The sequence below is a fragment of the Cloeon dipterum genome, chromosome 3 (assembly GCF_949628265.1).
Source record: "Cloeon dipterum chromosome 3, ieCloDipt1.1, whole genome shotgun sequence".
NCBI lineage: Eukaryota > Metazoa > Arthropoda > Insecta > Ephemeroptera > Baetidae > Cloeon > Cloeon dipterum.
In genome coordinates this window covers 24840078-24866689 of record NC_088788.1, presented here as the reverse complement: position 1 = coordinate 24866689, position 26612 = coordinate 24840078, and the positions used below count along the sequence as shown (strand labels likewise).

The following is a 26612-nucleotide window of genomic DNA, read 5'->3' as shown; positions in this document are numbered from 1 at the left end:
TCTTTTTAGAGCAAGCCATATTAGGTTTCCATAAAGAAAGTAACCCTTTATTTTTAGACCAAAATAAATGTCAGCAGTTACGAAAATTCAAGAGAAAAGTTTGATATAGAATAATCACAAAAACACTGTAATAGCTTTGCTGCGTATGTTCATAAGCAGATGCTACTTTCGACCGCACCAACGCCCATTTCTAATTAAATTCATCGCGAAATGCAAGAAAATACAGTAAAATTCAAGAGCCCCCCGAAATAGCCCCAAAATTTTAAATTTTGTCGATAACAATATCATCTTTTGCAAAAACCAAAGTGAAAAATGTACAAAAGTGTTTTACCTTTAGCGTTGAGTGTGTTGAAGCGTTCTCCTCTTGCACCGCACGAAGCTTGATGTGAGCGCTTTCAGGCGCGGTTCGAAACATAAAAGCCGTGGCTTCAGCGGTGCCACGCATGCGCTCCACGCGAAAATTACTAACCTTTGGCGATCTCAGGTCGAACGATGATGTCACTCGTCAGGTGAGGTATGTGAGTCAGGTATTACGTCGGCGATGTCGACGCCTTAGCAAAATTTAACAGCATCTTGCCAGCTTTAAATAAAACATCTGCACCAAGCTGTGACTTAGGCAGCATATCAAAACTCTTGCTGGTGACTCATTTTGAATTGAAAATATTGTGATCGCTGTAATCAGTTAAAAATATACTATTTTTTTACCAAGCGGTTTTATTTGTGTATGATTTCATTATATTTACTGACATTTTGAAAATAGTGTGTGTTTAATTGGACAGTAAAATCTATATCATTTAATATTATTTACAATAATTAAATTCTGACGGACATCAAACTTTGATATCATTAGGATGACCCAAATCGTTATAAAGTCTATGTGGCGTTGCTGTTTAATCAATGCCGGACTGGTCAAAAGGGCGTAGCGGGCTGTTCACCGGTGCGCTACAATTTTACCGCCTGATTAAAATTTTTGCCCCAGTCCAGCACTCTGTTTAATTTTCAGCTTGAAAACTGCATGAATTTAAATACATAAAGGAGCAATTTGCTAAAGGTTTAAATAGCCATAGCTTTGAGGTTATTTTTGTCTAGAATTTTTTTAGTATATATAAAGAGAGACTTCTTGTATTTTATTTTAGTTACAATATTTAATAAAATATGCTACTCATACTTAACATAACAAATATGTAATTGAAATTAAGTGTGGCCTCGAAAAAATTATCTCTTTACTCCCCGACTTGTGTTTGACGATTTAAAAACAGACCCAAAAATATACATTTCGAATAACTCATCCTCTTATCGTGCTAGTTTTGAATTCTAAATATTTTAATTGTAGGTATCTCTCATAATATCATCACAAATATATTTTTTTAACAGTAAAATATTTTGTGTTGCCGACAGTTTTGAAGCTTGATTCACACATACACACATCATGTCATATCAGATTTCTATTTTTAAGTTATGATACAGAGCGACAGAATATTAGTTCTTGGCGAGGGAAGCAAATAATTCCGCTGGTGCTCACTTGGTGCTCATTTAAAGCCTTGATCACGACGCACTCTCACGGCGCGTTTTGAAGTTTTGTTGAACCCATATATGAGCAATTTCTTCTGCTTCATCAAGTTGCTTACAAAATTAATATTTTTTATAGCTTTCAATAATTTTGTAACTTTTATTGAAATCACATTAATGGGTTGCTGGCCAAAAATAAATCCCAAGGCTCTTTGCTACAGGCATGCTCTCACAAAAAGTAGGAATTGAAAAAATGTAAATATACGAAATGAAAATTAGTTGTATTAAAAACACACCTATTTTATATAGTCGAAAATGTTAAATATTTATTTATATTCGAAAGAGCGAGAGTGAGCCGTGATTTGTTTGATAAGCAACGTTTTTGTGCTGTTGTCAGCACAGCAGGATCTGTGTGGTGCTTTTGAGTTGTTGATGCCAAACCTCACGTCTTTCATTATTTGAAGGCTAACTTGGTGCCGGGGTTCAACTCATTTCTGCTCCTTTTGGCTTGAAAATTAAACGCGAAATTAAGGACCAGCCGCCAAAACTTGTAAAAATAAACGTTACACGGTTGTGCGGCATATTGAAACAAACAAGGAACACTACAGCACAGAGCTTTTGTCAAGATCAAATACCAGACGGCGTCACTGAGAGCATTGGAACCAAGCTTGCACCGCAAATAACCTTGCAATCTCCGTGGATGATTGTTATTATTTTGGTCTTCATGCCAACGTTGAAGCCACAACTATACCATTTAAAACTAATTTAGTTTCACTTCCAGCATAATTGCAAAATTAGGTTCATTTTTTTATTTCCCTCATTGTCAATAACACAACACGTGTCCTTTAATCTATGATCTCGTTCATTGCATTTTTGTTTGGTAATTATTATTTTTCAACTTAAAAAAAGTGTAACGCACGGGCAATATAGATTTCCCTTAATAATCTTTTTGATATAAAGGGATGGGAAACTTTATCCTCTGAGTATTAAAGCTGTTACTCTTTGCCTAAGAGCAATCGCACTAAGGAAAATAACCAACATCCAGCTACATCCGTCGGATAGGATATAGGAATTATGCGGTCTGCATCATTAACGTCACACGTGCGCTGCTGGTGCGGTAACATCAGGATCTGCATTAGACCTGATGTGAACGGGTGGGCCCACGACAAAATTCGGAATGTGAAATCTTGTCTGCCGGTGAGCCGGAAATCCTTTATCCCTGCGTTACTTCACAACGCAAGCGTACAGGTTCAAATGCTTTGAAGCACGTGTTCCCAGGTGGGAAACCCCGCCTAATTATGCTTGTTTCTAATTATATTGACCACCACCAGCTCTCGCACACATGACTAGTGTAAATAAATACGCTAAAAAAAGAAATGCGTGTATTCATACGGCGAGCGAGCTCTCTCTCCTTCACTTTCTTTTTCTTTCACGGCTCCGCTGAAAAGGATCTTCGTAACTTCACGCAAATCAAGGTTAAGCCGGATTACTCAATATCTCGTTACTCGGCGCCACTCTGCACGATCCCTTTTCCTCCAATTCCTTGCTGATTGGATTCATTGCAGAAACAATGATGTCCATGTAGTTGTGCATGCGCCTTATCACCATAAAACACTTATATAATGGCGCAGAGGCGCACGCACGTGTCCAGGGTTACACTTTTATTCTATTCAAAATAATTGCTGGCACTCATTGCCCACTTAAATAAGGTCAACTGGGAAGTCCAGATCGCGCGAGTGCTGTTGTGCATATCCAATGCGCGCAGCTGAATTTCAAAAGCACTTTTTGTTGAGCGAAGAGTAAAAGGGCTCTCTGAAGTAAAAGTCCAGCCGATCAAATCGGCTCATAATGCAAGTTATTATTCAATATGCGTATACTTTCTCTGCGGTGGAGGAATATGGTAAAATTGTGATAAAAAAGCTGGAATAATCACACATCTAATGCGCTTCAATAGAAGGAGAATTTTGAAATGATTTGTGGCGCAAAACTGAAAGCAGCGATTGGTACATCATAGCTGATGAAAAGCAATGTAATTGCATGTTGTAAAATTGAGCCATTTCTTACACATTTCTCATACAGTAAAATGATTATGGATATAATATTCAAATTCAGTAAGAGCAGCTTTCAGAGCTAAAAATAAAAAGCTATAGTGCCTCAAAGGCAAAATATTAAAATTAATGGCAATAAATTAAACCAGGCTTCATCCTCGTTGCAAAAAATTGTCGTTTTAGTCTCTCGACTATAGTGGTCACCTATTTCAAAAATTTATTAAAATTAACACTAAAGAAAACACGTGATTTTTAGTTTATCCATGAACAAAAAAATAAATATTCACATCGCATAAAACGTGAAATTTTGAATGCAATGAGGGAGACCCTTTGAATTGTACACCGTCCTAAAGGTTCTGATTCCCAGAACGCCGCAAGTTTATCCCAACTGCTTGGTTGATATTTATCTCATTTACTTTTCTCTCTCCTTTCATGCCCGTTCTCATATGTCTGGTCCAGCGTCTGGGTGTTCTTCCCAATTTGGGTCAAGCGCTTGGGCTGCGTTTTTCACAGAATCCCTCCCAAGGAGAGCTGAATGCGTGAATAAAAAAACCAGTCGCAAACTCGGCGTGTGTTTCTCGGGTTTCATCTGGCGCCGTATATTTGCATGCTCAGCGGATTTTAATTAACTTCGCACGCGAATTAGAAATGCAGCATGCACAAGAGCATTACGACATTGACCTGCTGCTGGCTGTTGGCCGGCAGTTGTCTGTGTTGTTTGTGCCGAGATGATATAATTTCTCCTCGCTCTCTGTCTTAGTCAGAACAACAACACTCGAGCGGCATGCCCTATTTATGAAATTGGCAGAACATAATACGACACAATGGAAAGCTGGCAAGTAAACAATGGGCAGGTTTGTTTCTTGAAAAGGAGCACGTGATGCTATCGCTTCTCTACTCCTTGAGCTAAGGCAAGAACCAAAGGCGAATTATTTACGGATTGCGAACTTCATGAAAGCGTTTTAAGGAATAAAATGAATGCTGCTTCTTTCAAGAATTTGTGGTAAAGTCATAATTAAATAAATATATAGAAACTGTGTAAAGATGCGTTATTTGAATATTATTGTTGGAAATTTTAAAATCAGTTCAGGATCAAGCTAAATTAGGAAACTGTCTGAGAGGCACGAAAATTTCCAACAGGTAAATTTATAATGTTTCTTAACTTAAAACTAAATCTTTTTGTTTAATTACGTTTAGGATGGGGGACTGAGGATTGTGTGTAATGCTCTACTACGGGAAAGAGTATCGCAGCCATTTGAGAAAGAAGAAAAAACCATAGAAAGTGTATCCAAGAGGAAACACAAGGGTAAAGGTAAATAAGCACGTCATAAACGAGTGCCGACTAATGTGGGATTGCAGCAGGAAAACTCACTTCACAATGTAAAACGATATCAAAGCAAAATGTATACAGTACATTTAAAATCCAACATATATCGCTCAAAATTTTAATCCGGACAAGAGAACTATATACATAGCTCAAATGTTTAAACATTAAAGTGGTTTGTTGGAAAGAAAATGAAAACTTAACGCACACCATAAACTTTATGTTTATTTTTGAATTTTTATTCCATCAAATATTATGTACTTTTTGTCAAGAAAATGGTATTGAAATTGTACTCGCATATATATTTTCGGTACAACATTGTAATATCACCTTTACTGTCCGAACACATGAAAACATAAAAAAAACACAAATAAATAAATCAAATAGGATTTTTTATCATTTTTATTGATGAATAAAATCGCGACGGTCAAGTTTCTTTAGCATGTGCACCTAGGGCTTAGATAATATACACATGCAAACAGCGCCGAGATAACAGTATTTTTATACTCATGAGCTGTTTAATTAACACGAAGGTATATAAGAGTTGGAGAGTAGAACAGAGATCAGAGGAGAGCCTCTTTTCTCGTTTGTAGTTCTATTCAGCTGTCGCTCTGTCTGCGTGCAAAAAGTATGCTCACGCAATTTTAGCACAATGTGGATAATGCGGGAGCTGCACTGTTGATAATCAACCGTACGCTTGTTAGTGATTTTAAAATCAGCTGTCGACACATTTCGAACGCAGAACGGCCAATCAACAAGTTTAATGGAGCATTAAGTATTATTTTTTTAATGTGTAAATGAGATCAATTATTCGTGACACGTTTGAAACTACAAAATTTTGTTTGATAGTTGAGTATGAAGTTTTTAAAATCAGTCTTTGTCGGTCTTTGTATATGTTGTCAATCTCTGCGTTTTAGGTATATTTTGAAATAATATGTACTTAGCTTTAAAAGCTTTGGGTAACTCAGGTTATTTCAATTTTTTGAAAAAGACGAGAGACAAGAGAAGTGAACCTTTAACGCTAGCAGATAATATTGAATATAGGGAGAGTCTAACAAAGGCCACTTTGCCAGACTCCAAGCGCTTTTATTGATATTCTAGACCATTCCCACACTTGAAAGAAGAGAAAAATAGGAAGTTATGGCAGTTAATTTTCTGCTTCTTCAAATTCCTAAATTGGTAATGTGAGCATTTTAGTTAAGGAATTTAATATTTATATTGATTGCATATTGAACAACAGGAAATCATGCATATAATATACAATGAAATATTTATTTTTTATATCATCATTGCTAAATGATTGTATTAACCAATACTTTTAAAATGACGTTAACATTTCAATCTTACTCGCAATGGGATTTAATGGAATATGACCCTAGGCCGATTGCAAAATTTGTTGATGTTAACAAGAAAAATGAAATCTCAAGGTGGAATAAGATTTATTTTTCCTATTGATATTCTTAATAAATTAACCAATACTGTTTAAAAAATCGGCTATTTTTCTTTCTTGGAAATGCGTATCAGAAGTGCTGGATAAGAGGGTAAAAGTGTGTTCACATGTTATTTCATATTACTTCCGCTCTACATTAAACCGCTAAGTCAAGATAAAAAATCCATTTATTCTAGTGATGTTGTGATTGAGAATATTAAGAAAAAAAAGTATCCATTTGTTGGATCGGTCTTAAAGATCTTCAAATTTTCCTTCAAAAAAGTCTTTATATATATGTACGTCGAGTAACAAAACTGGAGCATAATTTTTCCTGCTTTGTAATTGAGTCCAAATTATGAAAAAATATTCCAAGTTTCAGGAATTTCATGCCTATATTCCACGAGCACAACGTTGACTTCCCCATCAGACCGGATAAACAGAGGCCGCTAGGAGTGAATCAATTTCCGATGACGTGGGTGCAAAATAACGAGAAAAATTCGAAATGCACACACGGCCACTGTGCCTGGGAAACTCGACACCGCAAAACGTCGTCGAGTAAAAACTGGGTCACAAAAAATGTCCCGATGCGAGAGCACCGGAGTCTTGCACGCGGACACGCCGCTTTTTCACCAGAAATTGAGGCGGAAAGCACACTCTCAACAATCGGCCGATTTGAGTGCGTGCACGAAAAACACAGCATCATTGTTGCTGGTGCCGCGAAGCATGCACACGAGGATAAAATGAATATGGGCTGCCGGGAGAACATCCAACTCGCGGCGCAGCACCAGCATCACTCGCGCGGCGCGGACTCACTCCTATATTCAGTTGACGAGAGAAAGTCGGACCGAGAGTACGTACTGCACAGTGAGCTGTGACATTTCAAACCCAAGTCTCAACGCGGTGCAAGCACCCAGTCAGGCACGGGCTCTGTTTTTCCATTGCTCTTGGCCAAATCCCGGCAGGGACGCACACTTGAGAATCATTTTTTTCCCTTTTCTGTGACAGTGCCAACGTGTAGTGTGCATGTGTGTATAGAAATCGCCGTTGGCGCTGTGCTGTTAAGCAGGTGAGTCGTAATAATTAAACTCTATACTCTTGACTTTTTACCGCTGACATAGAAAGGTGTTCGATGGTGGCGGCGGTTTTGGCATTGACATTAGTCTAATGTCGGGCAGACAGGCCGTTCGCTCTCGCGCGTGAATCTCCGGTTCCGCTGGGTGCGTTTCATGGGAAGAAATTAATCTATAGTCGCCACCGCTTCCTACTTTGTGAGGCAGGTCTTGGAAAGAAACTCCACTACCGGAATAGATAGACAAGTGGACGCCTTCTTTTTCGCAAACCACTTGCTTGTTTGTGTGGCCTAGAAAACTTACGCCAGTGTCGTTTACTCTAAATCAATTGATTTACTCGTGTTTAAAAATGGCTATAATAGGGATTATTTACTGAGAGACTCTTGAAAAACTTGATCGTGACAAAAATTAGTAATCTTCCCCATTTTCATCTAGTTCAACAAGCAAGCACGGTCATATTACTTTTGCTAAAACTTTTCAAGTTTTTCTCAATAGGTTTAAACTAAAATGTTGAATAAATAGTTAAATATTAATATTTTCTTTTAGATTTTTGTGGAGTGATGAACGTGAATTATTTGAGAATGAGTTTTTTATATTACCAAAGTATCTTTGAAAGTATCCAGATAGAATATTATAAATAGGGGAAATATAATGGATAAAGAATGGTTTTGCAACCTACTCAAGCTCAAAGCTCAGCACGTTCACCTGGAGTAGAGCACAATTTATAGCGTAACAAATTTCTACTGTCAGAGTAAATAGTGACAGCCAACCCCGGGATAAATTATTTCAAATACATTGTTTGTAGCAAACACAATACTGTTTTCAAAAGAAGCAGAGTTAATGATGATGGACTTTGAGCATTAAATCTATAATGTTTAGCAGCATTATTAGTTGAGATGAAACGGGGACTTTATTTAAGTAAGCTTGAAAAAGTTTGACTAAAAATGTATTTTATAAATGAATTGCATCAATAGACGCTGAAGGCTATTTGCTTAAATTACGTTACTTTTAAGTGATTTCTAAATAATATTACACAATTTAATCTGGATTTATTTTCAGAGCAGAATTATTTCGTGACATTTATTTACAAACCGTTAAATTGTGCAATGTGTTATTCTTCTGATGTTATTTCCAAAAAGTTAAATTATTGATAAATATTGATTCTATTTTAATCATTATAAGTTTCAGCGAGTTTTTGCTAACACTACAAATAATAATCTCCTGTATTTGATTGGCTTTATTTTAAATTTTATAAAGTATACTTGATGACTTCTTTTGGAGAAATAAACCAAATTGAATTGACATTTTTAAGACAGGAGAATTACAAATTTAATTATATATGACTGGTTGATTTATTTTCTTTAACTCGCATTATACATACGGAGTCCATGACTGATTTAATTATTTTGTCTGATCACCTCTGCAGTTTGAAATCATGAAAGATCACTTTGCACCAGGGCATGAAAATTGGTCGTAATTCATGCTAGAAAAATCAAACATGAAGCAAACTGATTGCATGATGGTATTTTAAAAAGAAGATTCATTGAGGTTCACAATTTTCTCATTATCAGGGAATGACACCGAGAATGTCAAGCAATCAGCTTTCATGCTGAAAAAAGATCGTGTGTGGTCGTTGAGAAAATAAAGGTAACAAAATGTTTGGGTCCAAGGGTATGTGAGAAGTATAGAAATTGGAAATGCACAGAAAACCCCTTGGGAGAACCGTAGATCTGAACAAGCATTTTCAGCCCCATGCGATAAATTCGACACACACGGCGTGCAGTTGTTGTTGTCGCTGCATTACATTATTTCCTTTTCCAATTTATTCCCCTCCTGGCAGGTTGCTTATCCGCGGTTGAACCTTTCTTTGTTGTGCCTCCACCTCCTCCTCTCGTCCAACAGCAGTCGCACTCACAGGCGCTAGCTGCTACCTGGCTGCATTAGAGTGCTACGAGTACGCCGGGCAGCAGCAGTGAGTCTTCGGCTACCGTCGCGAGTGCAACACACACGCGTTTCGGACTCGGCACTTTTTTTTCTCAAGAGTCCCAAAGAGTTTGTGTCCCGCGGCGACCGCGAAGAAAAGTGTCGCACTACCATTTTGCTCGGCGGCGGCTCACAAATAAGGATACTTTCGCGGAATTAATCGCCGGCAGAAACAGGTAACTAATCGCGGCGTGAGGAGAATGGCAATGGTCGTCTGGGTCTGCCCAGTGCGCTCGAGCGAAGTTTGCCTGGCCTCTTTTCGGAAGCAACGCGGGACTTTTTATTATTTCCACAATAATATGCAGTGCTGGGTGACTCACTCGCAGGTGTCCGTTTTATCTCTTTTGCCACGAGGAATTTAAAGCGCAGGAAATCAGACTATAATTTTCTGCGCCTCTCATTTTTTACGAGCGAGGCCAATTTCGTTCTGGTTCACACATCTCTCACAGCTAGGATATATGAGTCATTTTAGTTTGTGCGCTTATGGAGCCGGGTGAACAGGTGTGTAACTCGAGTCCCGAAAGGAAAGGAAAAGCTCGGCCGCCGCCGTCGCCGCCCCGATACCTTGGCTGCTGCCTGTTATTTAGCCAATCCGCCTTGGATTATTTAGTTTAGATAGTTGAATGAATCATTCCGACGCCGACTTATATTTCAAGACAATGCTTCAAGGACTGATCGAAAGAGCAATGACTTACCTGACTTTGGGGTGCATACTATCTAAAAATTCTTAACTTCTGAATTCTCCACGTAAATTTTTAGGATTTCTTTGGCATGCTTATAATCTAAGCAAATCACTCTTACCTCACATCAGTTATTAAGTTGTTTGTCTGCTCAACTCTGTTATTTAAATTTTAAATTTCACTCAGAAAACTGATGGAAATGTTTTATGTTTTATCTGTCAGAGAAGCGCGTGATATCAATAACGCAAATGTAGCCATTTAACTGAGAAACAGAGATGTTAGTTAAGTACAATTACTTCCCACTATAGATCCACACGAAGAGGCTACCAGTGGGGGTAGATATTCGATTACTAAAATTGCCACTTCGCTCTGGGCCTTTCACCTTGATAATTAATTGCTCGTTTATTACACTCGCCGGTCGCCAGAAGACGTTCAAAAACGCGAATGGCTGCCATGAACTCGCAACATTTGCCACCTAGTTGTATGTGTGATGCTTTTTCACCTTCGCGCAAAAACAATAGCGCCGAAATTGTGTCAACGCGGTAAAGTTATGTCACGCGTCTACCGTCTTCCCGAGCCGAACCAGCCATTGCCTTCAGCGCGGAGCCTTCCATTCGATCACATAACTCACGTACTTAATTGACTGCTTATTTAATGCTTTAATTAAAAACAAGAGGCAGCGCGTCTGCCTACTTTATATATCGCAGCCGCGCGCGCAGCAACAAAGAAGCAAGCCGGCTGCTGTGGCCGAGATTTGCGTGCCTGTGTGTTTGTTGTGATGCGCGTGCTATTAGAGTTTGTCTTTTGGCGATCAAAATGATTGGAAATCATTAGCACCGCCTAGAGCAGCAAGTGCCAACACAGAAACACACGCGCTCGGTCTGAACTGCCGCCGACTGACTGACTGAGTGTGGTATTGTGTGTATCCAGTGGTAGAGAGCCTTTAAATTACAGTTATGTAGTCGATTGGTCTTATTCTTTTTTATATAATGCATGTCGTCCATCAGCAGTCCGTCATTATCAGCGAGAAGAGCTGCGCTGCCACCGCGCGCGCGGCTACTGCTCGCAACCTATCCCAGTTTGGAAAGTTCTGATCGAGATTTATTTGAAGGGCACGCAAAACGATTACACGGCTGCGAGGGTGAATGGAGCGCTCCCATCGGCTTCAATGGTGCACGCAAGATCGCTGATGCAAGTGCGAAAGTTATCAGAAAATACAAAACGAGGTCCTTGAGTTTTCAATTGAATTTGAGGTCTTGGCGCGTGTGGGTTTTTAGAAACTTGTTTCTGCTTTGCTTGTGGCCTTAATTTTTCTATAACGCATGTAAAACAGCTCTGGAAATGGATCTAGAAGTGCGTTTATTTTTAATAAGCAGGCACCTCGGCGCCCGAACTCTTTGGCTTACCAGTGGCAGTGTTGAAAGTACAAGAGGAAAGCCTCAAAGTGGCCTCAACTGCAATGACTGTTCTTTTCGGCCGCGTTTCTAATTTTAAATTGGTGTGAAATGCGAGAATTGGTCTCTGATTCCTATGGAAAGTGACGAAATTTAAGCGTTGGACTGGGAATTCCGAACCAGCCATTTACCGAAACTATAGAGAGTGAATAACACTACGAAAAGGTCACACAGGAACGTTGAATAGAAAAAACTTATTTTAGAGAAAAGATATTCCCACATGAGCTAAAAACGAGACTAAACATTTCCCCCTCACCGGGAAACTTGGAACTAGACTAAACACTCTCCCTGAAAATGAGACTTTGCCGTGTTTAAGTTCATGAAAGATGTTTACGGTATGGTGCAAAACTTTCATTTATGATATAAATTAGACCAAATCCAAGAATCAGTTCAAGCTATCGTTATAAACAAAATTAATTTATGAAAAGTACTCAAACACGAGATTGCTTTACTCGAAGGCCATTACAATTTTATCGCACCGCAAAGTTCGTTTGACATTTCACAGAAACCACTAATTTCTGGCTCGCCTACTTAAGTCTGTCTCGTGCACGTTTTCAAAGAACACGAAATTGCACGTATGAATGAAACTTAAAAATCGATTGGGCACGATCGGGTTAGAAAGTAGAACCCCTGATGTAATTTATTGCGTCAACTTTGTCAATGGCTTTGGTTAAATTCTCGTCTCGTTGCCATTAATCGCGGACGCTGTTGCTGCTGTTGTAGCAGACCTCAATTCAAGGTGAATTATGGAGTCCGCTGCGACTGCGGCGAACCCGAAAGCTGCTGAAAATTTATATGCTCGTGCGGCACATTCAATTATCAAACAAGAGATGTGAGAGGCTCGCTCTTCCTCTTTCTCCTTAATTCAGAACTTGACCGCCTTCCCAATAAATTTAGAAACATTTCGCTGCGGGCTTATGCTATTTTTTATGTTGAAGCGATTGAAGCCACGATCAGTGTTTATAGAACGGCCGGTGCACATTTATGCTAATGAGGCGAGCTTTTCTGCTTATTTCGGTGTTGCAGAACCTCCGTTCCTGTGATAAAAAGCAGTTTTTCCTTGAAAACGACGTTTTGCTCCGCGGGACGTGCAAAATCGTGAGAGGTTAATTTTATTACATCATGAAACGATCTCATCTCTCTTTCGTGCTGTAACGCTCCACGAGACGAGGTGCTGTGTGTTTTCATTATAAATCGTTGACGAACGTGGGAAACTGGTGTTTTACATTGAACAAATGACTTTATTTTATTCGTCCCCGTACGTGCCTCTGCGCTGCACCGCTCCCGAACTGTTTTACAATTCCTCTCTTCTCTGCTCTTTCCCCGTTTTTATTTTGAATTCCTATTCAAAACTATAACAACACTCAAAGTAATTGTGCTCTCAAGAGTCGTGCTCTAACTGTATTGCTTTTTGAAGATTCTAGGGTTTTAGAATTTTATGACTTGCTGCCATGACTATGGGTGTACAATAAAAACAAACACTAAATTTCCAAATCATCAAAGCGTAAACATAAACGATTTTTGTTGTTGTTGTTGTTAAAAATTCAAAAAAAATCATGTTTTTTTATTTGTATTCGGTTTTAGATGCCAATTTAATAAAAAAATATTCTCTACATTTACCCAAGAACGCACATGTCCTGCTTTTTCCGTGTCGAGTCCCTTGATTAATTCTTAGGTCGTTCCCCTTTTTGATTTTCAAAGTGTCCTTGACGAACTCATAACATGAGGCCATGTGATTGCAACCTTGCTCAAAAAAATCTTCGTGCTCCATTCACGTCGATTTTTTCTGACAGAAAAAAATCTGTGACATGAACGCACCACTTTCATAGCGTAAACTCGTCGTTAACAAGGAGAAAGGCGTGTTAGTGCTTTTATGAGCATTTTAATTGTTTTTGTTTATAAACTTTTATTTATGCACTCGATGCAACTCGTTTCCTACTATTAAAACATTCAACTGCCTACTTAAGCAGTAACTGTTGCGTAAAGCCTAATTGCAGCAATGATCGTTTAATTTGAATGACTCTCTATGTACTTTTCGCAACGCTGTGGCCATAATCGCTCATGAACAAACGCCATAAAAGTTCGCATGCGTTTTCCTATTAACAAAGGCATTAATTTCCACTGTAATTCATCATGCTGCAAATTTTTAAGGGAGCCATATGGATGTTGACACAATCGGGAGACTTAATTTTTTACACCGTAAACGACCATCCAGCATGCAGCGTTTACTTAATAATGATTGACGTATATATTATTGTTTGTTTGCGTTGTTCTAATTAATTTCAATCAATTTCCAATCTATATCAATCAGAGGTCAACTGTTATTTTCCAATCTCACTCCCAAGCAAAACATATGTAATAGATACATTTATACATGGTCTCTTGGAAGCAAAAAAGATTAACTTATGTTCCCTTCTTGATGTCTCAGGGTGACGCCGGAAATCTTAATATATGTCGATGTACCATGAATGCAAAGGACAAAATACTGTATGTTTTGTGCAGTTGGTTTTAAAATTCACGCCGTTAAAATTTTGCCACGAGGTGACCGAGCAAATTTCATTTTTCAGTTTGCTGTCATGAATAATTATTTGTCCGCACAACGTGAGCGGGTCTCGCCAAACATAAATGGCCTACTTTTGACCGACAATTGCAGCGGCGGGCGGACACTGCGCCAAAGAACCTATATTGGCGTGTCAGTCTGTTTGAACCCGAGTAAACAGACGCGGCTTTGGTGATGGTTTATTTAACACATTGCACTTTCATCGCCAATACAGTAACAGCAGCGGCTGTGGCGTGTGGACTTTCATTTTCCGATTTAATCGCTCGCCTGGCGACAGCGCACGGCGCGTCTCTCGCAGCTCGCTTCACGCACTCCCGCAACGACAGATCCACTTTCATAATGTAATTATGCTAATTAATAACTATAGGTGGTAGCATGATAAATCAGCCGCTAATGCATCAGTCCGGTTGGACATTGAGCAACGCTCTGAAAGAAGCAGCGAAAGCATTTTCAATATACAATAAAAATATTTCCTGGGGAGTAATTTAAGAGAGATTCTGCCACAATTCTTTGAAAGATTAGCAAAATTTTCAGAGATTAATTTAAGCAAAATTGATAAAATCCCATTTTTTGTAATCGCAAAGTATTTCGTAGAGGAAATAAAAAAACTTCATCCTCGTTGAAGTTCCAGTTTTATATTCCCTTACTAGTTTTGGTCTCTCGGCGCTGAAATTAAATTATGTAGTGTGATGAAATTATATTAACTCTAATTCTCAAGGGTCAAATTTCATTTCGAAAATAAATAAGGGTTTTTCTTGCTTTAATAAAATTCAATTTTCTAATCACCGGGTGCTAAATCAATCTTCTCTTGTTCTGAGTTTTTAAAGTCACCCGTGGGACCTCTTGCTGAAAGATTTCACGTTCCAAAAAGTGTGTTAATTTGTTCAAATATCGGCGCGGAGTGTGCAAAGCGCAGCTATAATATACAACATAGAGGCGCCTTACTCAGTCAGTCTCGGTCTCACTCTATCTAGAAAAGGAGGCTTCCTTCCATGGCTGCGCGCCTGATATCAGTGACCCAACCATTCATGTTGTTTTGGTGTGAATAACCCTTGAGTGATGGCAGAGCGCAGCCGAGATTCTTTTTTGTTTGATGCCACCACCATCATTATATTCATTTTCACGCATTTGTGGATAATCAGAAACTCTTCTATCGGAGCGGAGAATAGTGTATGCAGTGAAGCTCCCGGCGGCATCTTACTCTTTTTTCTTCTCTGATTTTCGCTTGCTCTCGGGATAGAAACGCACGCTCTGTAATAATAATAGACGAGTCGAGAGAGAAGAGCAGGTGAGGCCAGCAAAAACTTTTGTACGAATACACTTAGCGATTCGAGAGCAGTTTTTTGTGGCTAAGAAGCGATTTTTTGCCGCTGTTAATTGAAAATGACGCCAAAGCGTTTCAAACTCAGAGCTCGGCAGATCGGAATCGTAGTAATGAGCTTTTATAGAAGTCCCCACACCGCCAATTGTGCATGCAATTTTGCGGTCCTCTTTGACATTGCTCATTTCCTCCCGACGTTCAATAATGGCACCCACACTTTCATTACATCCTCTTTCAGTCGTGCCTCTCATAATTTCGACACATTGTCTTGGAAACGTGGATCAAAACACATAATGAATAATGTGTTAGGTTCCGCAATCCTTCATTAAGACTGGACGAAAAAAATCAGAATCATTTATTCAGTCGATTGTCGATTGAGGGGACATATTTTCCATTTACACGGTCACTTTGGTTTGCTAATTGCAAGTCCATGAGCAGCATAATTTCTCGTATTTTCCATTCCCTCTCTGTTGCGAGAGGCCGATTTTAAGTGCGGCAAAGGTCGCTCAGTAGAAATGTACCAGCATGAACTTGAAAAATCCCGTAAGCTGATAATTTTTTCCCTTCCTCGTTCTGCGCGTTGAGTTAAAAAAAACCAAATTACTATATAATCTTGCGCTGGAAAAAGCATCTGGAGCAGCAGAATCAATATTTATGGTCATATTGTTTATTGTTCTTGTCTTTTTTAGGGTCTGTGCTTGCACAATTATTCAATTCTTTTAATAGGTTTTTAGAGCACGGTGAGTTGCACTGAATAACGCGCGAGCAAAACGCGATTACACAATGATAGGCCAACCAGTTTGCGTGTGCTCTAACTCCGATCCATAAAATAACGCTCTCTTGGATTTTTATCAGAGCTTATTTTTCTAGCCGGCCACCTCTTGGGCTCTTGAGGCTGCCACAAAAACTAATTGCGGCGTCGTGTTTTAATTATCCTAAATGCACTGGTCTAGGCGTGGACGAAACGCGGAGGGGACTCATAAAAGTAAATAATGCTCCATTCTATCCGCCGAGGAGAGTGCACGCGGCTGCAGTTCTGCTTGATAATTTATGCAGTATAATGCGCATAATGAGTGCGGTAAGCTTGTTTCAGGTTAATAACAAGTACTTAGAAAGCGCAGTGTTGTGTCCTGTGGCTCTGCGGCGGGGCACGATATATAAATAAGTGACACTGTTATTGCCGCTGTTTGTGACACCTGTAAAATGTTCACCACCTTGAGCTCTTGAATTACGTTTTCAATTTGTTTTTAATGCACGTACGCGGCCCTCCCAGCGCCATAAATATTCAGTCGGTGTGTTTGTCCTCTTCTAAGGCGGTGTCAAACTTTGAGCCTGAACTTTAACAGGAAGACAAGGAAAACTTTAACCTGTACACACGTCTGTATTTTTGTTGTCAATAAAACAACATTATTTTCAGTCAATATTTAGTTAAGAATCTCTACCGCAGTGTGAGAGGTTCTATGCAGTTGTATTACATTTATTCTTGACTGTTATTGCATCGGATTTGGTCTGAATTGGCCAACGTTAGCTAATAAGTGTATAAAAATTAACAGTTTCTCACGGGTTCTTTGCCGATTTAGAATCCTGTTTTAGAATTTTAGGACGGCATTGAGTGATGAATAACCTGCTTAAAATAGCACGATTCTTTCTCTTTTGATGTACCTAGAGCAACCGGAAGCTCGGAAAATTTGGATCGAAATACTCACTGCATACTTTGGGTATTATAATCAATATGTTTCATTTCCATTACGCACAATTGAAACACGATATATATATTGTGTTTGGTATGGGTCAATTCTATTATGTCACTGTGTTATTCCGTCAGAAATTTCAGCACGCAGTTATGAAATTAATTTAAACTTACGAAATAGTTAAATTGTAAGACACACTGCAAAGTGATCGTAATTGAAAGATGTCTATTTTTGTTTCAGATGGGGGAGCTGGAGAGGAGTGTGGTAGAAGTGCGTTGGCAGCTGCCCCAAGTCGCGGTCAGTTAACTCGGGCAACATGCATCTCAGCGGATGGTTAGTGTGCTTCGCGTGCACCGCGCTCGTCGCGGTTGACGCTACGCCGATCGTCGAGCCGGCTGCTCCTTCGGACGCTCCGACGGTGTCCTCGCGTCTGCAGGATGAGGGTTTCTGGAAGGCATGGGTGCTGTTCGAGGACCCAGTCGTGCAACGCTTGGAAGAGACGGGCCGACGCAAGGGGCAGATCATGCCCAAGAGCATCTTCATCGCCCCCGTGGTGAACAACCTCCCCAAGTGCGCCGATGGCTACCAGGCGGACGCCCTGGGCAGGTGCAACAAGAAGGTTGTCGTCAACAATGAAGCGCAGCTGAGCTTCCTTTTCCACAAGCTCAATCTCGGTATGAGTAAAATTAAAAAGGAGCCGACCACCACCGAGGGGCCCTTCCACATCGACATCCCCCTGGGATCGTTGACCGACGTCCAGGCGACACCTCCGGTCACCGCCACCGCCCCCATGTCGACTTTGAAGACTACCGAAGCCCCGCCTACCACCGTGGAGTCCACCGAGGTGGCCGAGGTGATGGTGGTGGCCGCTCAGGTCGAGCTCGAGGACGACACCAAGAGCACGTCGTTGCCTGCGGCCATAGTCACCCTTTGGCACATCAACGACACTGCCGAGGCGACGACCACACTGCTCCCCGAGGACACGCAGACCGAAACAGTGGCGCCCACAGAGTTGACCACCGTCCCGGCCGACATTGAGGAGACCTCGACGCCCCCTCCTGATGTGGAAACTCCGACCACCATGCTGTCAGAGAATGGTGAAGACGGGACCACCCCGGTGACCACCCCCTCCCCCTTCAATGAGGAAGAAATTGTGGAAACCACGACACCAAAGACGCCCTTCCGGCGACCATCAGTACCTGACCCTGTCAGGATAGTATCGCAGCCCCCTGAGCCTGAGCGCGGGGCAGTCACCTATGCAGAAGCCGTCTCAGAAGAGGATGAGACGCCACTATTCGAGGGGCCTACCAGTCCGGTCATCTTGGACCGACCCTATCCAATCGTATTCGAGCAAACCTCCACCCAGGGCGAGCTACTGGCCGACCTTAGCGTGGAAAACTCGAACCCGAACGCCCAGTGGGGCCAACTGGTAAAAAACGTGCGGCCCACTGTGCCATCGACTCCCGATAGGATTGTGTTCCCCGGAGAGCTGAGCAGGAACGCGAAAGTGCCATCAACCACTCCCTGGGCGTGGGGTTCCTGGCGGAATACCACCCCAAAGCCATTGCTGCTCAACTTTTACTCGCAAGTGCCACCCCTGAGCCACACCCCGAGCGGTACGCGGACGCACCTGACCCAGCAATCGTCCATTTTCCCGGCACCCGGCAGACGGACCCCGCTATTCTATCAGGAACTGTCAGGCAGCGACGTGGTTAACGTTTTGAATAGGCCTTGGCACTACAGGAACCGATACAGATACTGAGAGATAGTGTGAAAACGAGACTCTTTTCCCTCTTCTTAAATGCTCCTCATGTAATTGTGTAGATGAACGACTGACAAGTCTGCAAGAAGCGTTTTGCTTCTCTACGTGTACATACTTATTACATTATAGTGATTAAAGAAAAGATGAAGAGGAGGAGGAGATTGTAGAAAAGTATACAAACGTACAATTGTATTATTTATATCACTGTCTTGTATTTTATTCTCAAAAAATACTTGATCCTACTGAAACAAAATGGTTTTCTTTCGCTGTAGTAAATTAGGCAAAACCTGCGTGCCCCTATTGTTCAGATTACAATTGCAGCACTATACATCTGTGCCAAGCTGATCAATGAAAGTATCACAACGAAATTCTTTTTCTTTTTCTTAACATGAATATTATTTTACAATTTAAACAATATACGGCACAAATTTACTCATGACAATTTGTGCGAGACTCAGATAAATGACAAATAAGTTACATATTCGCTTTGATAAATATGACAGTGTGATCACAATAATAAAATGAAAGAGTACACATATACGATTCGTCACAACACCTGAACTTGTTCGATCAAGTCTCTAACTTTACTCGCCCTTTGCGGAAATCAAAAGTAGAACACCGATTCGCTTACAAATTATTGTACTCATCATTTCATTCTTATTGTTCAGAACTATATGTGGTATTGATATTAATTTAAATCATATAAAATTTATGAAAAATTTGATGAATATTCAACATTATCGGTCAGTCATCTAGCTTTCTATATTACAAAACAATGTCTTCTCACTTAATCATTGAGACTAGAGGATAAAACTTGTCAAAGGATAAGATTGAGCTGACAATGAATATAATAAAAAGGATTGCATTTTTAATGTATTGTGTTTGCTAATAATTATAAAAGAGAAGCCACATGCTACAATCAAACTTTATTCTGGATTGCAGGTGATTTGCTAACTAAAAGCCAAAAACGCATATACTTCAACGATTTGTCTTGATCTCAAAATAAAAACAAAGCAATGAATAAATAAAAAAACAAAAATTGATACAGCTGCTAAAATTGTTTCCTTGCCTATTTTGCTAAAATTCCCTTAAAAATTCTACCGCCTCAGCTTATGATCAAAGGGCTGATTGTTGCTTTGAAGCAGTTGATGAGATGGGTAAAGGCTTAATCCTTCCACGACTTAACGGACTAGGTTCCCAACCTAACAAATTCAACACTTAGTAATTCAGAAGATTGGTCATGGAAATTTAAACTAACTATGTTGACACATAATCTCCAATTTACGTGTAGCACATCCAAAAATAATAAATAAATCAAAATCTGTAATGTCTACCGGCATTACACATATTTCTGTACTTACGGCCACTCTTGGCCTCCCTGATGTTCTTCTGCAGGAAGATTTTGTCTTCGGCCTCCAGCACCAACATATTTCTCAGAAGCTCCACCATGGCACCTCTGGCATGAGCGACGGCGCGCATATAATAAACACCAACACTGCAAAAACAGGGATAAAGGTTACTATGTGATCGCAACTGATTCAACTTAGAAGAGAAATAATCAGAAATTGCGCTCATGATTCTATATAAAAATTCTACCATGCGCGGTAAACAACTACTATGAATACATGAGGATTTCATTTTAAAAATCAGCATTTCAAGGTAAAAATTTGTTGCATGTTTTAGAATGCATGGATTAGGAATTATTTAGGGCGAAATCAATTAATTCAATACAGGAACTGCCGTATTAATCATGAAACCAATTTAGGGTGATTTATTTAGAGGAGTTCCTAAAGATTGTCTTCCACTGTGCTTTCATCATCCATAAAAAAACTGGTTCAGCACTAACTAATTTTTTAAATGCTCAAACAAAGATGAGAATTTTCCAAGACCCTTGTGGTTAGGTCAAAATAAGAAGCTGAATGACAGTCTTACAGATTTTGAACTAAATCAAAAATTACTTGGCTTTATTATGAGTCTGCCCTGCTCAACTGAGGAGCTGGACACGAAATCTGTTGCTTAATAATTTTAAATGGAAACTCACCACAACGCAATGATATAGCCAGCAACCACTCCGGGCTTGAAAATCCACTCTCCTATTGTGTACCAGTTACTGTTTTTGTCAATACTGTTCAACTTGTGTTTTATGATCAAGTAGGCATGCTCAATTTCCCTGAATGGCCCACAGCCTTTGGATGCAGGTACACTGCGGAAAAAGAACAAATAAATTATGAAAAGCGGTGAATAGCAGATGCAAGTAGTACCGAGTCATCGTGTAGCCAAGAGTGAATAGTACCCCAATAATTGCAAGGAAGGTGAGGGCCAGGAAGACTGTTTGAATCTGAGCAGCGCGCCACGATCTGGATGGCGGTTTACAATTGTGTAAAACACATGCCTGCAGAGATTTTAAAGAATATTTGAAAGAGTTAGTACGCAAAATAATGCCGTGTAAAGATATCCAGACTAACAAGAAGACAATAAAATATATGTATATTGTGTGATTCAAATTACATGAATGATTGCACTTACCTGCTTAACATAAAAAGTGATGAACAATTTGACAACTATCACGGCGGATAACAATGGGCTGTAGTAAAATCCCACCCAGAAAAGTGTCTGATTGTAAATTAGGTTGAGCGTATTCCGGGCTATGTCAAACTCAGGCGCCCCAATACCCTTCCAAACATACCTGGAAAGGCAGAAATGCGTAGAGAAAGTAGCAAATCGCAAAGCAGAGTAATAACATCTTACTGGTAGACTATAGATCTGATAAATTCAGCAAAGGACGTTCCGATGAGTGCGATAAAAAAGTCCACCAAAATGAGACGGTACGTTTCTTGGCCTAGCGACGTTTCCCAGCACTGCGGAATATTAAAGTTAAACCACATCACAAGGAAAATATTGAAAGAATGTACTTGAACTTCCTTTGAGCTCTTTTGCCAATATGCCAGCAAAACACCAACAATAGCCACTTCCAAACCGAAGGTCCTGAGTAATGTTATAAACACTGAATTGCGTGGATTAGAGTATTGCTCTATGGCACACAGACGGGAGAAAATCATGGGCAGGATCAACATCACACCAGTAACAACAAGAGACATCACCATTGATGCCTGCTGACGACCCTCCAGGGTTCCGACGTCCTGCTGCAGGCAAAAGCAAAAATTAACCATTTGCTGACAACTTCTAAGGCTACTCACGTTAACTAGCATTTTTTGTCTTGCTAGCAGAAACCATACAAGGACGCCTGATCCAATCAACAGAGAACCAACTAAAATGGTAACCCCAACCCTGCAGGCCATCAGGGTCAATCGTTGAATCAGCGTTTTGGCACCACTTCTCTCAGCGTTGTTCTCCTCATCTAGCAACTCCCTCAACTCATTGTACAGGGTTTGCTTCCTGAGCTCCGCAGCCTCGCTGTTAGTGATGCCAAAATCCCAGCCACAGAATATGCGTTGAGCGTAGACGTTGGTGAAACCCCCTTGCATCTCAATAAAATTCTTTCTGTATGACTTGGCAACTCTGCAAAGATTCAATACAGGGATTAGTAACGTCTAAGCATGCATCAATTTGAATAATAATTATTGCTCCTTTTATATGACTATAAAATACACATTTAGTGCAGATCAGCAGAAATAGTAATGATTTCATCAAAGTTTTGACTTACTTGATGGATAACACAATGACAGTAAATAAATAGCAGGCGGCGGTGGTAAAGAAATACGCGTCAGGTATGCTGTAGTATTCACCCTCATTAATGTGGACACTGTGACTGTTGTACTTTCCATAAAATAGCTCAGTATCAGCCAGCCAGCCCTATTAGTATATTTTAAATTAATAAAATCTAGGTTTCTTTACATGCAAAATTACCCCGCCAGTGACGAGATCAACTATGTAGAAAGTTGAGTTTATTTCCTCATAAGGATAAGTTTTTGGCTCAAGAACCAAAACTGAAGAGTTTGCTGTAAATTAGATTACGTAATTAATTCCGCTAATCTAGCATTATTTACATTACCTGAGATTGTTGTGTTGTTCCAGTGATAGAACCTGTCAAGGAGTTGAGGAAAAACCAAAAAAGAGAAGCTGTAAAAATGAGCATTAAAATTTAATACATATTCCAGTTATAAATTAATGGTTTACCTCATAATAAATACGCAGAGATTGATTAGGAACAAACTTCTAAGGAACCTAAAGTATGTGGCCACTCCAGTCCCAAATCTGCCTTCAATGGACTTGATGGTGCTGCCCCACAGCTCAAAGTGGCCCAATAACTCTCTGGTGCCACAGTTGACTTTGCGAAATGATTTCTTTAATCGGTACTTGAACCACTTAGTTGGATCTGAAGGAGAGTTTTGGTTTCTAATGCCGATGTTGTAGCAAATCTTTTCTTTCACATTCCGTCTGAGTTCCATCGCCTCGGCCATGCCACGGACAGTTTGTCTGCAAGAAAAAAAAATTAGGCGGCAGCTGCACTCACTAGACAGAAACATACAATCGCATTTGTTCTGAAGCAGGAGAATCGGCCATCAAGGATTCGTCATTTTCGATGGCATGAATGAGTTCTTCGGCATAAGTGCTTGATGATATTCGGTTAGTTGGATTGCGGAACGTAACATAGCCAGGCGTAGAGCATAAGCTGGCTTTTCTGGCGCGGATCAAACGATGCGGTTTTGCCCAGCTGGGACTCAGACTGATTGGAGTCATGGCAGCTGCAAATGTATTGTTAAATTTTAGATAAACATTGCATAAAGTAAATTATTGATAAAGTTTGGGTAGTCAAGTCAGCAAGGAATAGTTATCAAATTAAATAGAGTGAATGAATTTAAGTAAGAGTTGCCGTCAATTTTCGACTATTGCTTTCAAACTAATTATTTCAAAATTCGTTATTTTCATTTGCAGATTGTTTTTGGTTATATACACCAAATTCAATAAATATGCAAAAAATATTCATTGATACTAAAAATTGTCGTTTATTGCTTCGATCTCATTTTAAAAGATTAACATGGAATTGTAACCACATATCTTAGTTGAGAATACTAAAAATGGTTATCAAATTAAAGAGTTTTAACAGTGATGTTGATTTCCTATGAATAAATAAGTTGACCTAAAACTCGACATGTGAATTTTAGCTCTCTTCTGTAGATAAAAAAACCTTCCAAGCGAGCTTGTTGATGTTGAATATAAAAACTTCTCTAGTAAGCTGCTCAAAAGCAAGAGAAGAGAAACAGAGTTCTGCACTCATCTGCAGGACAGCACACACATTAATGCTAATCAAAACAATCATCATCAAGTGGTGCCGCGGCGCGCAACAGCGCGAACTGAGCGCGTTCACTGACCAACTTTATGCGAAGGCAGAGACTCATGCGAGGAGAGATCACTGGAAGTGCAGTTGGTGATGTTGATATGCAGATGGTTGGGCCTCGGTCGTCGTCGTGCCACCGGATGGTTGTTGTTGGGCACGGCATCGTCCAGCTTGCTGCAGACGCCGCCGTTGTCCGTCACTATGATCGGCGGCGGCAGCCCCACTGCAAACGCGAAAAGCGGGCCATAATCAATACACGCACGCAGAGGGAGATTTGGGCAGTTATTACGCTCACAATCGTTCATGGGAATATGCTCAGTGTCCTCAGTCTCGTTCTCCTCCTCAATGTCCGAGATCGACGCATCCTGGCTCCCTCTTCTCCGCTCCTCGTTCATTGTCACGCTCGGGAGAAGAGGTTCCAGCTCTTTTTCCTTATCTGAAGCCACAGCTGCGTTTAGTTGTTGCGCGGCCGTAGCAATGATGGGGCGGTTAATTTTGCACTTATTTCGCTTTGGCTGATTTTTGTTAGCGGTCAATGCCGGCAAGTCTCATAGGGATTCGTACGAAACGCCCCCCTAGTGCGTCCTGCCGCGGAACTATTGCTTTCTTCCATTTTATCTAATCATTTTAAGAAGATCAACAGAGAGTGGCGAGACGAGAGCATGGACATGATGAGGTGCGACTGAAAAACTGAAATCAAAACACGCAACCATGAGATTTTGCCGACAGATCCTCTGTCGTGCAGCATGAAGGAAACAATATAAAGCACTGATTCTTTAAATGGCTGTGTTACGTAGTAGGAAGTGGATTTCCTCTTACAAAACTCAATAGCGGAGACGCGAGGAAGCATTTCTTAACAAATTGCATCTTTTAACAGGCGTTTACTGCTTTAAAGGTTTATATTCAACCAAAAATAGTAATGGGCTATTCGTCATGCAGCAACGCGTTCAAACGACATTAGGGCACTAGTAGAAACCTCACAAATGATAAAGAGGCACACAATGCTCCATTTAAAGCACCAGAAATAATTTTTTACTGGCAGCAGAAGAGAGGAAAACTTATCAACAACTTTCGCTTTCAATTTCAATCAAATAATTGTAAGGGTTCTTTTGAGCCTTAGATTAACATCTGGCAAAAAAATTATCCGAGCAGCCCGCTAAGGTGAATCTTACCGTTCAAGTTTGATTAAGTTTATGATTAGGAAGAAGCAACATAAATTGGAACTGATGGGAGATGGAGTGAAGGGAAGGACACTAGGGACTTGAACGAAGTTTTTAAAAAAAATTGCAAAATAGACTCTTGGACGCATCTAGCTGTTTCTGTGAGAGTGAGCGTAAAAGCATTTCTTATATAATCACAAAATTGCGTCAAGATCGACTACTTTTTTCTGAGCAAAATTTAAATTGTATGCTTCTCTCTTGCGAGTTAGTCACAGTTCCAGGTGACTCAAGCACCACTACTAGAGTCTTGAATCATGCCTGGGGTTTGCTTTGCGAGCAAATTTCCACCTTCAACTATAAACGTGCGGATTACTCTAAAGAGGGTAAATTTCCGCGACGTGTGTTGTGTGTGTCGCAGTGCGCAGTGCCTGAACAAAGGTCAAGTTAGGTGCATCTATAAAGGACGAAATCACTTCCCGTAGAAAACGGGGTGATTAGCAGAGCGTGGTGACCATGTATGTATGTGATTCATACTACATATTTATAACGAGTTTATCGCTTTATAGTGTGCTAGAAGTGTGTGAGAGCAAAATGCCAGGGTGTGGGTAAATATGTAAGCAACACTGCTAGGGCGACAGTAAAATTATGTGCCATGCCCCAAATGGCACACACACACACACCATGCGTTTGTTCGCAAGCAACCCGCACCGCGGCCGAGCAAATCTGGTCGCGCAGCGTGCGGCCTACAGTGAAATAAGAAGAATCGAGCCACCAATTTGCCGTCGGCGAAGATCGATCGGCGTAAATATTTACGCGCGGCAAGCGGCATGGGCCACTTTTGTATCAATCAGGCGGCCGAATGACAGCCGAAAGTGGCCAAGAACCAAAATAGACGACGACCGAGAGCCGCGAGCCCATTTAAATTTAGCGCTAATTGCGCAAATATATTCCAGAAGGACAGGGAAATCCCCGAGCTGCCGTGCCCGCCGGCCCGGGCCCCTGCGTCCGGCGGCCGCCGGTGGTTTCCTGGGGCCCGTGCATCGCACTCCCCAGTTGACTTACTTTGCTGCCACTGCAGTTGTTGCGGACATTTTCAAGGCTATCCGAGTAGGGCACACGCGCCGACGGGGGCCATTGGCCTCTCCTGTTGAGAGCCCTGAGACCGGATGTGGGATTCGGCGGGGACGCAAGCGGGTACACGGCAGCCGAGGGTGCAGAATCTGGAAACAAAGGAGGCGAAAATGGCTCATCCGCCGACAAGGTGTGAAATCATGAAGGACTAGAGAGAGACTGAGTCTGCGCCATTCGCGCCACCACCGCTA

At 40.7% G+C, this 26612-nt stretch overlaps 3 protein-coding genes across 6 annotated transcripts in view; 1 reads left to right on the top strand and 2 right to left on the bottom strand.

Moving 5' to 3' along the window:
* Nucleotides 1-413, bottom strand: part of LOC135938932 (uncharacterized) — a 5186-nt gene extending 4773 nt beyond the window's left edge. The window contains exon 1 of the mRNA XM_065482990.1: nt 332-413. The gene's annotated coding sequence lies outside the window, so the exon portion shown is untranslated. The remainder of the gene's footprint in view (nt 1-331) is intronic.
* Nucleotides 1-20338, top strand: part of LOC135938928 (mucin-2-like) — a 26893-nt gene extending 6555 nt beyond the window's left edge. Inside the window, exons 1-2 of one of the 3 annotated variants that reach the window (XM_065482984.1) lie at nt 7113-7376; nt 17310-20338. In XM_065482984.1, the coding sequence (XP_065339056.1) occupies nt 17386-18831 (1446 nt within the window). In that variant the 5' untranslated portion in view covers nt 7113-7376; nt 17310-17385 and the 3' untranslated portion in view covers nt 18832-20338. Of the gene's footprint in view, nt 1-7112; nt 7377-9284; nt 9540-17309 lie in introns of those variants that run through there. The other 2 variants (XM_065482983.1, XM_065482985.1) reach the window with 2 other exon arrangements.
* Nucleotides 19019-26612, bottom strand: LOC135938926 (transmembrane channel-like protein 7). Of its 2 annotated transcripts, none has more exons than XM_065482981.1 (16): nt 26353-26612; nt 24426-24820; nt 24165-24353; nt 23321-23537; nt 22969-23268; nt 22844-22911; nt 22699-22790; nt 22496-22644; nt 22029-22350; nt 21744-21974; nt 21580-21689; nt 21358-21517; nt 21093-21223; nt 20873-21034; nt 20193-20326; nt 19019-20033 (listed from the first exon to the last, which is right to left on the bottom strand). In XM_065482981.1, exons 2-16 carry the CDS (start codon nt 24523-24525, stop codon nt 19948-19950), a joined length of 2451 nt encoding a protein of 816 aa, XP_065339053.1. In that variant the 5' UTR covers nt 24526-24820; nt 26353-26612; the 3' UTR covers nt 19019-19947. The 2 variants fall into 2 exon arrangements, with proteins under 2 accessions (XP_065339053.1, XP_065339052.1); XM_065482980.1 differs by having other exon boundaries at nt 24420-24820; nt 26353-26611.

What these genes read in the sequence shown, in the direction of transcription:
- LOC135938926 (XM_065482980.1), bottom strand. Translation starts at nt 24,525, where the DNA reads ATGAACGAGGAGCGGAGAAGAGGGAGCCAGGATGCGTCGATCTCGGAC. An exon ending in GCTTCAGAACAAATGCGATT is followed by an intron (nt 23,269 to 23,320) that starts GTATGTTTCTGT and finishes TTTTTCTTGCAG; the next exon opens with ACAAACTGTCCGTGGCATGG. An exon ending in CTCTGCGTATTTATTATGAG is followed by an intron (nt 22,912 to 22,968) that starts GTAAACCATTAA and finishes TCATTTTTACAG; the next exon opens with CTTCTCTTTTTTGGTTTTTC.